Source organism: Ambystoma mexicanum, chromosome 5q, assembly GCF_040938575.1.
Source record: "Ambystoma mexicanum isolate Mex_15411 chromosome 5q, UKY_AmexF1_1, whole genome shotgun sequence".
Taxonomy (NCBI): domain Eukaryota; kingdom Metazoa; phylum Chordata; class Amphibia; order Caudata; family Ambystomatidae; genus Ambystoma; species Ambystoma mexicanum.
The window spans coordinates 1,381,754,611-1,381,768,078 of record NC_090933.1 but is presented as its reverse complement, the minus strand read 5'-3'; the positions used below and the strand labels follow the sequence as shown (position 1 = coordinate 1,381,768,078).

At 45.6% G+C, this 13,468-nt stretch overlaps 2 protein-coding genes across 3 annotated transcripts in view; one reads left to right on the top strand and one right to left on the bottom strand.

Annotated features, from left to right (window-relative positions):
* LOC138498440 (zinc finger protein 208-like) overlaps positions 1 to 13,468 on the top strand; it is a 460,194-nt gene that overhangs the window by 211,312 nt on the left and 235,414 nt on the right. The window lies entirely within an intron of this gene.
* The window catches only part of LOC138498185 (zinc finger protein 268-like), an 83,357-nt gene continuing 75,130 nt past the window's right edge, over positions 5,242 to 13,468 (bottom strand). For both annotated transcript variants that reach the window (XM_069622067.1, XM_069622068.1), the window contains exon 3: positions 5,242 to 9,469. In XM_069622067.1, the coding sequence (XP_069478168.1) occupies positions 6,609 to 8,723 (2,115 nt within the window). In that variant the 5' untranslated portion in view covers positions 8,724 to 9,469 and the 3' untranslated portion in view covers positions 5,242 to 6,608. The remainder of the gene's footprint in view (positions 9,470 to 13,468) is intronic.

The following is a 13,468-nucleotide window of genomic DNA, read 5'->3' as shown; positions in this document are numbered from 1 at the left end:
GGTCAACCACCCACCTACTTGCACGCCTGAGACAAACGCCCAACAGGCTGGTGTGGGCCCAAAGGCCAGTACAGAGGGGATTGGATACTGGTGGTGATTGGACAGATGGCCAGGACCCTATTGGACTCTTGAGAAACCTGGTCGCCAATCTCAGCGACTGTGGGGATGGTTAGCACAGGAGAGAGAGAGTGAAGGAAGAGGAGAAATGTATAGAGGTGTTTGCAGAACTTGAGGAGATCCGGTTCAAGATGGAGAGTGGGAGACTGTTCCAGAGGAGGGAGCCAGCCGAGGTGAGAGATCTGACCCCAGCTCTCTGCTTGGAGAAGTGTTTGACCAGCAGAGAGTTGGAGCTGGAGGATTGAAGTGGTATTGGAGGAGAGTATTTCATGAGAGAGAGCTGCAGATAGCATGGTCCCAGGCCCCAGACAGCCTTATGGATGATGTAGTGGGTCTTGAATTTGATCCTTGAAGCAACCGGAAGCCAGGTAAGAGATGGTGGGGCTGGAGAGATACAGTCCCTGGACTTGAAGCCAAGGATAAGTCTTGCAGCCCTATTCTGGATTAGTTGGAGAGGGTGGAGGGAAGAAAGAGGCATGTTAAGGAAGAGGCTGTTACAGTAGTCCAGCCTGGAGAGGACCAGAGCTCTAGAGACATTGAGCTTCCGGGGGAAGGTGAGGCAAGTGAGAATGCCTCTAAGGAGGTGAAGTTGAAAGTGGGCCTTCTTGGCAAGGTCCAAGATGTGCGGAGTGCAGGAGAGAGAGAGAAGTCCAAGATGACTCCAAGTTTTCTAGCTTCAGAGGAAGGAGGAGAGCCCATAGAAGGTGGTCAGAGTGCAGGGGGGAAGCAGGGAACAGGTGTCCCGATAGGAATCTCAATCTTACTGGCATTAAGATAGATCATTGGAGGTGCACCAAGACTGGATAGCGAACAGGCAGTCAGGGAGGATAGACGAGAAATATAGAGAGGATGAGGGATGCTTGAAGAAGAGTTGTGTGCTATCTGCGTAACAGAGAGAGAGAGAGAGAGAGAGAGAGAGAGAGAGAGAGAGAGAGAGAGAGAGAGAGAGAGAGAGAGAGAGAGAGAGAGAGAGAGAGAGAGAGAGAGAGAGAGAGAGAGAGAGAGAGAGAGAGAGAGAGAGAGAGAGAGAGAGAGAGAGAGGTGCAGGAGAAAGAGCCCAGGATCACCTGGGAGGGGTGGTCAGTGAGGAAGGAGGTCAACCAATCCAGTGCCTGGTCTGAGATAGCAAGGGTATCTTGGAGCCGTTTTATGAGGATAGAGTGGTTGACCATGTCAAAGGCGGAAGAGGGGTCAACGAGAATGAGAACAGTGGCCAAGTTAGAGTCAAAATTTGCAAACAATTCTTCACAGGTGTTCAGGAGAGCAGTTTCCATTCCTCTGAATGCTCAGAATCCAGATTGATGGTCATGTAAACAACCAACAAGCTCAGCATGTTGTGTTAGTTGGGGGAAGACCAACTTCGCCAGGAGTTTCCCAGTGAAGGATGTAGTCGAGATAGGGCGGTAGTTGGCCAGACAGAAATGGTCGGCAGAGGGCTTTTTTAAAAAGGGGTGCACAAGGAAGTGCTTGAAAGAGAAGGGGAAAGAGCCAGAGGCTAGAGAGTGTTTGCAGAAATCATTGAAAGCCAGTGCGAGGGAGGAGATATTGTCCTTGATGGTTCTGGATGAACAGGGAGACACCTGTTTAGGTGAGACCTTCATAGAGCAGACTACTCTAGTGACCTCATCCGATTTGTAGGAGAGGAGTGGGTGGCAGTGGGGGTGAGGCCAAATGAGGCAGTGGGATAGGGAGAGGAGTGGGGAGGGGAAGGAAGAAAGAGAGGTCAGAATGCCCTGAGTTTTAGAAGTGGCTGGACAGTGCATTAGAGAGGGCCTGAGAAGGAAGAGGTGAGCTGCAGATGGATTGGCTAGTTCCTTGCAGAGTTCAGCTGTGTTGTTAGTAGCTCCAAAGATGCAGGCGTGGATGTGGACCCTCTCTTTGGAGCGGATGGAGAGATGGTATCGCCTTTGGAGCAGGCGACAGGCCAGTTTGATGTACCTGAGGTCTGCCAATTTCGTTCAGCAACTCTGCACTTGCGTTTCAGAGCGGCTAGATCAGAGTCATACCAACTGTTACGCTTGGGGGCATGTTTCAGTTGGATCCTCATGACAGGGGCAGGAAAGTCAAGAGTGTTAGTGATAGCAAGATGAAGATTGTCAAGGACAGAGTCAGTGGGAGAGTCAGTAGAGGAGGGAGGGATGAAGGTAAGGGGCAAATGCAGCAACTGACACTTGTTTCATCGGTTGGATGACCGCAAAGGAGGCTGGCAGTGCTGGGGGAGGCCCAGTCAGGTGCCAAGAGGTCCCAAGTGGGAGGAGAGGAGGGAGTGGTCAGACCATGAGAGAGGTTTGGAGAACGGAAGATTAGCGTGAATGAAGGCATCGAAAGTGTGTGTAGCACAGTGGGTTGAGCCGGAAGGGAGAGAGAGGTACAGAGATCACAGAAGCGTATGGAGCCAGAGCCATTGGAGTGAAGGTGAATGTTGAAGTCTCCAAGGAGGAGGAGTTTAGAGGTACAAGTCAGGAGAGAGGAGGAGCATTTTGCCCATTCCGATAGGAATAGTGAGACAGGGCCAGGGGGCCTATAGATGGTGGTAAGGGTAAGAGAATAGGAGTGATGCCAAACTTCAAGACTTGGCTTTCAAAGGAGTAAGGCTGAGTGGGTATGAGAGAGGAAGGGGCCCACTAAGGGAAGATCAGAGCTACTCCACCACCAGATTGATTTGGTCGCGGCTTGGAGATGTTCTTGTAGCCATCAGGGAGGAAGGAGTCAAAAGCAGTGACCGAGCTGGCATTGAACCATGTCTCGGTGAGAGCGAGGAAGTCGAGATCAAAGTCTTCAAGGAGGCAATTGTCAGAAGAATGTTTGACAGTAGAAGGAACATTCAGTGTGGCTAAGTGAAGCCGGTCACCACACATTGATTTGCCTTTATAATTTCTGAATGTTGGCTTGCCACCATTGCAGGCCAAATCTATAACCTTGTATTACATAGTCTGAATCAGGCATAATTAAATTGAAATCATGTGTACTAATTGGTTGCAGTGCAAGGAGGAGGCCTTATAAATTACCAACATGAGTTGATGTATACCCTAAAAGTTTTGCTTGGGTATCCTGGTGTTCAAACACATTTGTGTGGTTGAATCTCCCTTTTACAGCAGTGCAGGCAGCAAACCACTTAGAGCATGTCCAAACTGCTGGAATAGCACTTCCATCACAGTATAGTATATTTGCAAACATCCAAAATTGGATGTCTGGTCCTACTGCATCTGCTTAGGTTGCAAAGACCATTCCAGTTTATACATTTGGAGTAGTTCTAGTTTATAATATTTTATATCTTGTGCTGTCGGTGTCGAGGCCCATTGTACCCACCAGGAGTGTAGTGTCTTCCCATTTACAATACCAGAGTGTGTAGCTGCTTCTAACTGCACTATTGGTGTATTTATGTGCATAACTGTGTTTGCTGCTAATGTGCCTTCATTCTGCACTATTATGTACCTGCAGCCAGAATCTTCCCTTATAGAGCAAACGTCTGCTCTGGAATCGTCTAGGGAGCATACTTAAGTCTGTGACCTTCCTTTTGAAACCCTGAGAAGTAGTTCCGGCCTGGTTCCATCTGATACCAGTGGTGCCCTTTTACAATATTTACTCTAACCTAATTCTTTGTCTTCTCCCAGGGACTTCTACCCAGGGACCTGTAAGTAGCTGTCACAATGTGAACAAACTGGAGTTTCCTTTCCTGGCTACTGGGCAACACTGCTAGGCACATGAAACCTTCTAGTCCCACTGACTCACCTGTTATGATGGGCATGAGTACTCCCTCTACCATGGATAATTACACCCAGCTATCGTCAGTCCTAAACTCTGCCACTTCTGCTCCCAGGGAGTTCAGTATCTATCCCATAATGGACGTTATTGCTGTAACCAAAGGAATCCCTATTAAATGCAGGTATAACCAAGTATACACTGAGCCCAGCTATCACAGTGTTCCATCGGTGGATTTCAACCTGTTGGCATTATGATTGCTAAAGACCTCTGCCGAGGAGAAACTTAAGGGTAGGCTGCCTCTTGATGACTCAACTTAGAGGAATATCATCTAGGAATCTCCTCCAGCCCTGTGGGACCCAGAAGGAGGAGAGGGTCTGGATTTCAAGTGTTCCTTCCTTCCCATTACTGGTCTGGGTGCTGCTGGTGCAGCCACCAGAGCCCAGTACTTTACAGCTTGAGCGCAGACAATGTCAAAGTGTCTGTTCACTGGTATAGGGGGCATTTGCCTCCCTATTTGGGTGGAACCTAAGGATATGTTCTAAGGTTAAACCTTCCATAGTGAAAGGACCATGCCCGGCCCTGGTATTGGGGTATGTCAAACCTCCTTGAAACCCATTCGGGTGGTCTACCTGCTGCAAAGCTACCTTAGGGTGCTTATAGGGTGTTTACTGCATTTGGTCTAGATCCCTTACAATGTATATGGCTCCAAACACGTCTTCTGGCTTGACACCAGGTGTCTTCATATAATGCAATCAGGGTTTCCATTGGCAATCCTTCAGGCACAGCCACCGCCATTGTAAAGTTGGTGTTGACATCTCAAACACCTTCTTCCTGTTAGCATCCGTGAACAACCCACAGGTACAGGGACATCAATATGTGGGGTAGCCCTTTTAGTATCACTTAGCTAGATAGCTGTTTAAGAGTACTTGCTTAAAAAGACAGTCTGCTCTTCACTAGAGTGTGTTTTAAGATCTTTACTTTAATTCCTTGTATCGGCAGACCCGTAGCAACCCCTCTAACCCCTCTTTAGTAGGTAAGTAGAGAGAATATTTTAGGGTGTAGGATTGTCTAAGTAGTGGCTCCCACCTGGGTTGCCAAAAGTGATGGGGAATGTCCAAGACCCCACCCCACAAAGGAGCTGTGGTAAGAAAAAGCATATACCGGTCACTGTGCATTAGTAGAGTTGGCAATCAACCCCGTGCAGTCTGTGGCTAATCTCATTTATCCGCACAGGTGTGGTTTGCTAATGTTACATATATCTTATTGATGCACAAACCTTCCCGTAACCCTTTTTGTATGTAACAAAGATATGCACTGTGTATAAAACATCAATACAAAGTACTTTCAAATAGATGCCCCACACTTGTGCACGTGTTCAAATGCTTCTGACAAGATTCTCAGTAATGAACACTCAATGAATGCCCTTACACTCTCGTGTATAGTGTAAATCTTTTAATTATGAGAAAGAACGAATAAAGAAACATTACTATTATTGTTACTACACAATATGCAAAAGGTTATTATTAACAAACATGCAGCCATCATTGTATTAATGAATTGCCTCTATGTCTACTCAAGATCAATAATTTCAGAAGCACTTCAAAGGGACCCGTCTACCTCAGCAGATCTCGCTAGGCAACCTCATAGAATGACCTGTCCTCTCAATACATCTCCTCTTTACAAATGTTATATTAAAGATGAGTAAAACAGATTCTCATACTCACTATCCTTAGAAGGTAAGGAGATGAGAGGTGGAGGCTGGAAGTGTGGAGGAATGTACAAACCAAGCAAAAATCCCCAAAATACCAAAAGCCACCTATCAAAATCACCATGGTCTCTATCAAAAGCACCACAAATATGCAAAATGCTTCAAAAAGTGTCAGTAACAATTGGGATTAATCATGGTGCTTGAATCAGCCATTTAAGAATAAGATCTGTAATGAGCCGATTGCCATGGCTAGAAATACGCCCCATACAGCTCAGTCACAAAATGTTAATCTCAAAATCAAATAGCAAGAGTACCAAAAAGCCAAAAATTCAATTTAGTGGCTTCAATAATCAGGAAAAAAGGAGGCACTTCCCCACCCATAGTGTTTGCATGGAGAGAGTGATCCCAGTCTGCTCCTAGGTCCACCAGCTTCCGTCTGCCACCTGTCTCTTTCAGCTCCATCAGAATAGCTCCTCAGCCCTCCCCAAAGCCAGCATTTTTATAGCCTCGGAGCATCATGCCTCAGTGTCAGCGTTTAGTAGGAGCCAGTTGTCTAAAGCAAGGCCAACAGCAAATTGCCTGAACTTTTGACCAACTTAGTAAATGCTTTCTTAACGTGCTACAGCAAGTTGCTAAATAACCTCTTTCTTATATCTACCATATCCAGCTATGCCCGGAAACATTGTAGTTCTTCAAAGATTGTTATTAACTACAACATTTATTTGTGTTTATTATAATAAACCGGGACTTCCCAGACTTTTACAATACAGTCAGAGGTGAATTTATACAAACTGCTCGAGTGTTTCTAAACAAAGATAAGACTGGCGCACAGCCCAGAAAACCAAACTAAATGTAATTCTCTGTTCCTAATTGTACATTCTGCCAATTACCTGAATACATTTGTAATGCAATTGCACTATGTGCTTATCTGCCTATCACACATGGTTTGAGATGCCACTCAACCCTACTATTAAGCAAAATCACGTGTCACCTCTGAGAAAATACTTGCCCACATTCAGTGCATTCATGACATTTCTCACCTGTATGTGTTCTTGGGTCCCTAATAAGATGTCCCTTCTCAGCAAACCCCTTCCCATACAGTGCTCACATGAGGTTTCACACCTGTATGTGCTCTCTGGTGGCTAGTAAGAGATCCCTTGTGAGCAAACCCTTTCCCACATACAGTGCACACATGAGGTTTCACCCCTGTATGTTTTCTCTGGTGGATATTAAGATCTCCCTTCTGAACAAACCCTTTTCCACATTCAGTGTACACATGAGGTTTTTCACCTGTATGTGTTCGTTGGTGGATAATAAGAGCTCTCTTGTGGACAAACCCTTTCCCACATACAGTGCACATATGAGGTTTCCCACCTGTATGTGTCCTGTGGTGTATAGTAAGATCTCCCTTGTGAACACACCCTTTCCCACATTCAGTGCACACATGAGGTTTCACACCCGTATGTGTTCTCTGGTGGTCACTAAGATGTCCTTTCCGAGCAAACCCTTTCCCACATTCCATGCACACATGCGGTTTCCCACCTGTATGTGTTCTTTGATGGTAAATAAGACCTCCGTGATTAGAAAACCCTTTCCCACATTCAATGCACACATGAGGTTTCTCACCTGAATGTGTTCTCTGGTGGTCACTAAGATGACCCTTCCGTGCAAATCCTTGCCCGCATTCAATGCATACATGAGGTTTCTCACCTGTATGTATTCTCTTGTGGATAGTAAGATATCCCTTCTGAGAAAACCCTTTCCCACATTCAGTGCACTCATGAGTTTTTACATCAGTATGTGTCCTGTGGTAGATAGTAAGATATACCTTCTCAGCAAACCCTTTCCCACATATAGTGCACACATGATGTTTCTCACCTGTATGTGTTCTCTGGTGGATAGTAAGATAGCCTTTGTAAGCAAACCATTTCCCACATACAGTGCACACATATGGTTTCTCACCTGAATGTGTTCTCTGGTGGATAGTAATATATCCCTTGCGAGCAAACCCTTTCCCACATTCAATGCACACATGAGGTTTCTCACCTGTGTGTGTTCTAAGGTGGGTAGTAAGAGCTCCCTTCTGAGCAAACCCTTTCCCACATTCAATGCACATATGAGGTTTCTCATCTGTATGTGTTCTCTGGTGTATAGTAAGATATCCCTTGCAATCAAACCCTTTCCCACATTCAATGCACACATGGGGTTTTACACCTGTATGTGTTCTCTGGTGGATAGTAAGATCTCCCTTCCGAGCAAACCCTTTCCCACAGTCAATGCACACATGAGGTTTCTCACCTGTATGCATTCTCTGGTGGATAATAAGATCTCCCTTGTGAACAAACCCTTTCCCACATTCAATGCACACATGAGGTTTCTCACCTGTGTGTGTTCTAAGGTGGGTAGTAAGAGCTCCCTTCTGAGCAAACCCTTTCCCACATTCAATGCACATATGAGGTTTCACACCTGTATGTGTTCTCTGGTGTATAGTAAGATATCCCTTGCGATCAAACCCTTTCCCACATTCAATGCACACATGGGGTTTTACACCTGTATGTGTTCTCTGGTGGATAGTAAGATCTCCTTTCCGAGCAAACCCTTTCCCACATTCAGTGCAAACATGAGGTTTCTCACCTGTATGTGTCCTATGGTGGATAGTAAGATCTCCCTTGTGAACACACCCTATTCCACATTCAGTGCACACATGAGGTTTCACACCCGTATGTGTTCTCTGGTGGTCACTAAGATGTCCTTTCCGAGCAAACCCTTTCCCACATTCCATGCACACATGCGGTTTCCCACCTGTATGTGTTCTCTGGTGCATAGTAAGAGCTCCCTTCCGAGCAAACCCTTTCCCACATTCAGTGCACACATGAGGTTTCACACCCGTATGTGTTCTCTGGTGGTCACTAAGATGTCCTTTCCGAGCAAACCCTTTCCCACATTCCATGCACACATGTGGTTTCTCACCTGTATGTGTTCTCTGGTGCATAGTAAAATCTCCCTTCCGAGCAAACCCTTTCCCACATTCAATGCACACATGAGGTTTCTGGCCTGTATGTACTGGCTTTTGGTAGATAAGTGTATCATGAAAACGGATGCTATTCTGAAATTCAGTGCACTGATAAAGATTTTTACCCATGTCCTCATGTGGGCAATAAGTATGTTCTTGAGATGGCAACATTCTCCACATTCTGTGCACATGGACGATTTCTCCCAGTTTATTTTGTCATGTGACCCTTTCCACTGAGCCTTTTATCAAATTCAGAGCACAGACAAGCGTTCTCATGTGTAGGTCACTTCTGGTGACAAACAAGCTTTTTCCTCTGACTGAAGCTTTCAATATATTCAGTGCATGGATACTGTTAGTCATTTGAATTCACTGGGGTTTCAAAAACATTGCCATCATTGGTCTGTAATGCTGCCATCATTAGTCTGTAATTCTGCCATCATTAGCCAGCAATGCAGCCATCATTAGCCTGTAATGCTGCCATCATTAGCCTGTAATGCTGCCATCATTGGTCTGTAATGCTGCCATCGCTAGCCTGTAATGCTGCCATCGCTAGCCTGTAATGCTGCCATCACTAGCCTGTAATGCTGCCATCACTAGCCAGCAATGCAGCCATCATTAGCCTGTAATGCTGCCATCATTAGCCTGTAATGCTGCCATCATTGGTCTGTAATGCTGCCATCGCTAGCCTGTAATGCTGCCATCGCTAGCCTGTAATGCTGCCATCATTAGCCTGTAATGCTGCCATCACTAGCCTTTAATGCTGCCATCATTAGTCTGTAATGCTGCCATCATTAGCCAGCAATGCAGCCATCATTAGCCTGTAATGCTGCCATTGCTAGCCTGTAATGCTGGTTTGAAGTGTTGCAGTTTATTAGTCCAGAGAATTTAACAATCACTGTGGTTCCATTTTCTGGGGCATCCGTCATCTATTGAAATAAAAGAAGCACATTATTAGTTTCAAATTGTTCACCATTGCAGGCATCACATGTTACAGGCAGACTGGATCTCAGTAACATCGCTGTGCATCAGTTAATTACTCACGTAGTAACTAGCAAGACTTTGAATAATAGGGGACCATCCATTGGCGACATGCACCCTAATAATTGGAATGAACTTTAAAACCAGATAAACTCCAAAACACATGACCTTCCCTTAAGATTGACAGAAAGCACATGCATGTGTCAGAGACCGATAGAATGATATGTTTGGCAATGTGAAAAAGTGTATGGGATACTCCCTCCAACTACCCACTATTGACCCATCTGACTTCCTAATTGTTTATACAAATGAACTATTGCCATGTAATGAATTTCAGTGGCCAAAGGGGTGCCACTTTCATTGCCCTGTACAAAATACCACTGGGTGGATTTCAGGCGAACACACTCCGTTTAATTGTTAAGGAGTGTGTGCAATTGGTTCTGTTACTTGCCAGTTTGCCATAACACGATCCAGACCTCGTCTTTTTGTGGATTCTCAAAATTGCAAACGAGGTTCAATCTCAGAAAGCCCCTGAACCCTCTATGCAGTGACCAGGAAATCACTAAATGTTACCCTGAGAACTGTTTTCATCACATCTCTAGTATCTAGTGGGGATGGCGCCCCATCATTGCTAATATCCAACAACGTTGAAGACAAGACAATGAAGAGCAACATGGGTTTGCAACCCAGTCCCACACTTAGAGGATGGACTCCAGCATTAAACACGATATAGAACCTCAATTTAATTTAATATATGCTACCAAAATGAAAGAAAACATTCACAGATGCTGATTTCAACCACAATCAAATCCACTGCAAATCCGTGAATGCAATGTCTGGTCATTCTTGGTGGGCTTAGGGGACCTCTGCTAGGATAGAAAGCCACAGGATATTTAACCCCAGGTGCTGGTCTTAACAGCAATTTGCAGCTGTCATTCTGCCAACAGACTCGCAACAGCTTTTCCCCTCCATTTTCACCTGGTGCCTAAAGGGAAGCAGCATTCAAACCACAATTGAATTCCCGAAGCCTTCTCTGCAGGGCCCGTTCATTCTGTGAGCAGAGATCAATGAAAGACGTGCTTGCTAGTCCAATGCGGCCTGTGGTGCCTTGTGACTGATCCAATTCATGAGGCTTGAGCAATTTGTCATATTTGCCTATTGAGAGTCATTCACTAGTCCAATGTGGCCCGTATTGCCCTAAGAGCGACCTTAAGCATAAGGGTTGGGCACTGTTGCCTTGTTCACCTATTGAGATTCACACGCTAGTCCAGTGCAGCCGATGGTGTCCTGGAAGTGATCTTATGCTCAAGGCTTGAGCAGTGTTGGCATATTCATCTATGGAGACTCATTCAATTGTACAATGTGGCCCGTGATGCCCTGAGAGCAACCTTAGGCTCAAGACATGGGCAGTGTTGCTCAGTTCACCTATTGAAACTCACTCACTAGTCCACTGTGGCTGTAGGCCCCCAAGAGTGACCTTAGGCACGAGGCTTTGGCAGTGTTGTCATGTTCACCTATTGAGACTTGTTCACTAGTTCAATGTGGCCAATGCTGCCCTGAGAGAGATCTTAGGCTTGAGGCCTGAGCATTGTTGCATTGTTCACCTATTGAGATTTGTTTGCTAGTCTAATGCAGCCTGTGGTTCCCTTTGAGAGATCTTAGGCTCAAGGCTTGGACAGTGTTGCCATGTTCACCTACTGAGACTCACTCGCTAATCCAATGTGGTCGGTGTTGCCCTAAGAACATCCTTATGCTCGATGCTTGGGCAGTGTTGCCATGTTCACCTATTGAGACTTGCTCGCTAGTCAAATGCAGCCGGTGGTGCCCTGAGAGCGATCTTAGAATCGAGGCTCAGTCAATGTTGCATTTTATTTATTAGAAATTACTTTCTGCTGGTGTTTTTTCTCAAAAATTGATTGTAATATTTAGAGGTCTCTTGTTTCAGCTTTTGTCACTTATTTTAACACACATAGGGTCTCATTACGACCCAGGCGTTAACCATGGTGCTATTAGCGCCATGGTTGATGCCGGTATTTTACCGATTGTGCCATGGTGGATGGCGGAATTACCGCCCCATTCCAAGGTTGGCGGGCGGTAATTCCCCATTCACCATTGGCCCTTCCCCATTCCCATTTTTGCCCCCATAGGGCTCAATGGGAATGGGGAAGGCGGCAATTACGGTACCGCAAATTGCGGTACCGTAATTACCTCGAATGTCCCTTTGCGGGTTCCTCCCTTAACGGCTGGTAAAACCAGCCGTTAAGGTGGGGACCCGCAAAGGGACCTCTTAATTAGGCGGTAAGGGGTTAACGGCGCCACCACCTTTTACGGCGCCGTTAACCCCTTACCGCCTGGGTCATAATGAGGCCCATACTCTTATAAATATCCATCACTTCCAGGCTGACACACTTAGCACCCAGACCTGCGTGTCATCACCATAAGGACCACCAGTGACTGCGGTACTCTATTTCATATGTTACCTGAACATCGTTCTTATGTTTAAATGTTTAAGCAATTGACACCGGTGGGACATTTACATCTGTAACACTCCTCCCCACACACCTTCAACCAACTTCTACAAAATGTGTGTCCTCTTCCAAGACCATTAGATTGAGTTATACAATAAAGCTCGTTCACACCATGGATGTAATGTTAACACGCATACATAGGAGTCATGTTACCAGTCAAATGTTCCTAACATCATGCATAACAGCAAGCTGGAAGTTGGTGACAAACAATATATTGAACCAGCACACATTGTTGTGGCCATTTCACTGCATTTCTGTGACATTTTTAAAGAGGAAGGGGAAGCCGTTTTTCAGTAATTAAACAAATAAGAATGTAAGTGTACTGGGGTGGGAGATGCGTTTGTGAGGTGGGTTGGTGGTTATGGTGGTGGGGGAGGTTGCCATCTATAAGGAAATGCTGTAAAGATTGCAGGGGATAGCAATGACAATGAGATGGGCCGGATCCCAATATATACTAAAAGGACCTCACCCCAAAAACTTTAGTACGGAAAGTATAATGGTGTAAAACAGGCGATCTTTCGTGCTCCCATTATTACTCATTCTGGGACTTCCAGTTTTCCATTCAAGGTGTGGATAACACAGCCACAATATTCTTTTTTCTCAACATGCTTCGACAACCATCGACATAGTTTCCGGTTGGTTTGCTATTACACGGCCACGTGTAGTTATGGTTAAGTTGCTGTTTCCATAGGAAGAGCACTTTTTGGGTGGCTTATAACTCCGCTCCCCCTGGACGAATCCTCACCAAACTTTGCAAGATTAGTATATGGCCCACTCTGAATTCTTCTGCAAAGTGTGGTGAGGTTTGGACCAGGGGGGGCAAAATTATAGGGGGGTCCCAAAATTAGTTTTTTTCCCATAGACATAATGGGAAAAAACTTTGCTCACGCCTACAGCCCAAACCGCTGGAAGGATTTTCACCAAATTTGCGGCAGGAGCGGCGGCTTGGTCCCAAAAGCGTGCTTTTGTTCATTTGGTGTACATCCGTCTAATAGTCTTTGTTAAATGACCAAAACATAAAGCAAAACAATTAGTGATATCTATGTCCACTCCGCGGGCACACTTCCCTTTTCGCTCCGCGGACAGGACACCGATTGGCTAATTGACTTGCGCATGTCCGCGGACACCCAACGTGTTCGCTTATTGGTTGGCGTGAAGCGTGAGGTGCGTCAGATTTTTGGAAACATCCGCCATCTTGGGACATCGGCCGGTGTCCGCGGACATTGCGGTAAAAACATATTAAAAAACACAACATTGCACTTGTCAAATTTATCAAATAATCTCTGGGGAGGTGAGGGGTGATGAGGATGGGATGGAATATGGCTGCAAGAAGCAAATAAACGGGTGGTTTTACTGCAAAAGTCTCTGAACAGTTCGGATGTTCGTGAACAGTCCTGAAAAGTTTGCGAGCACCTCAGC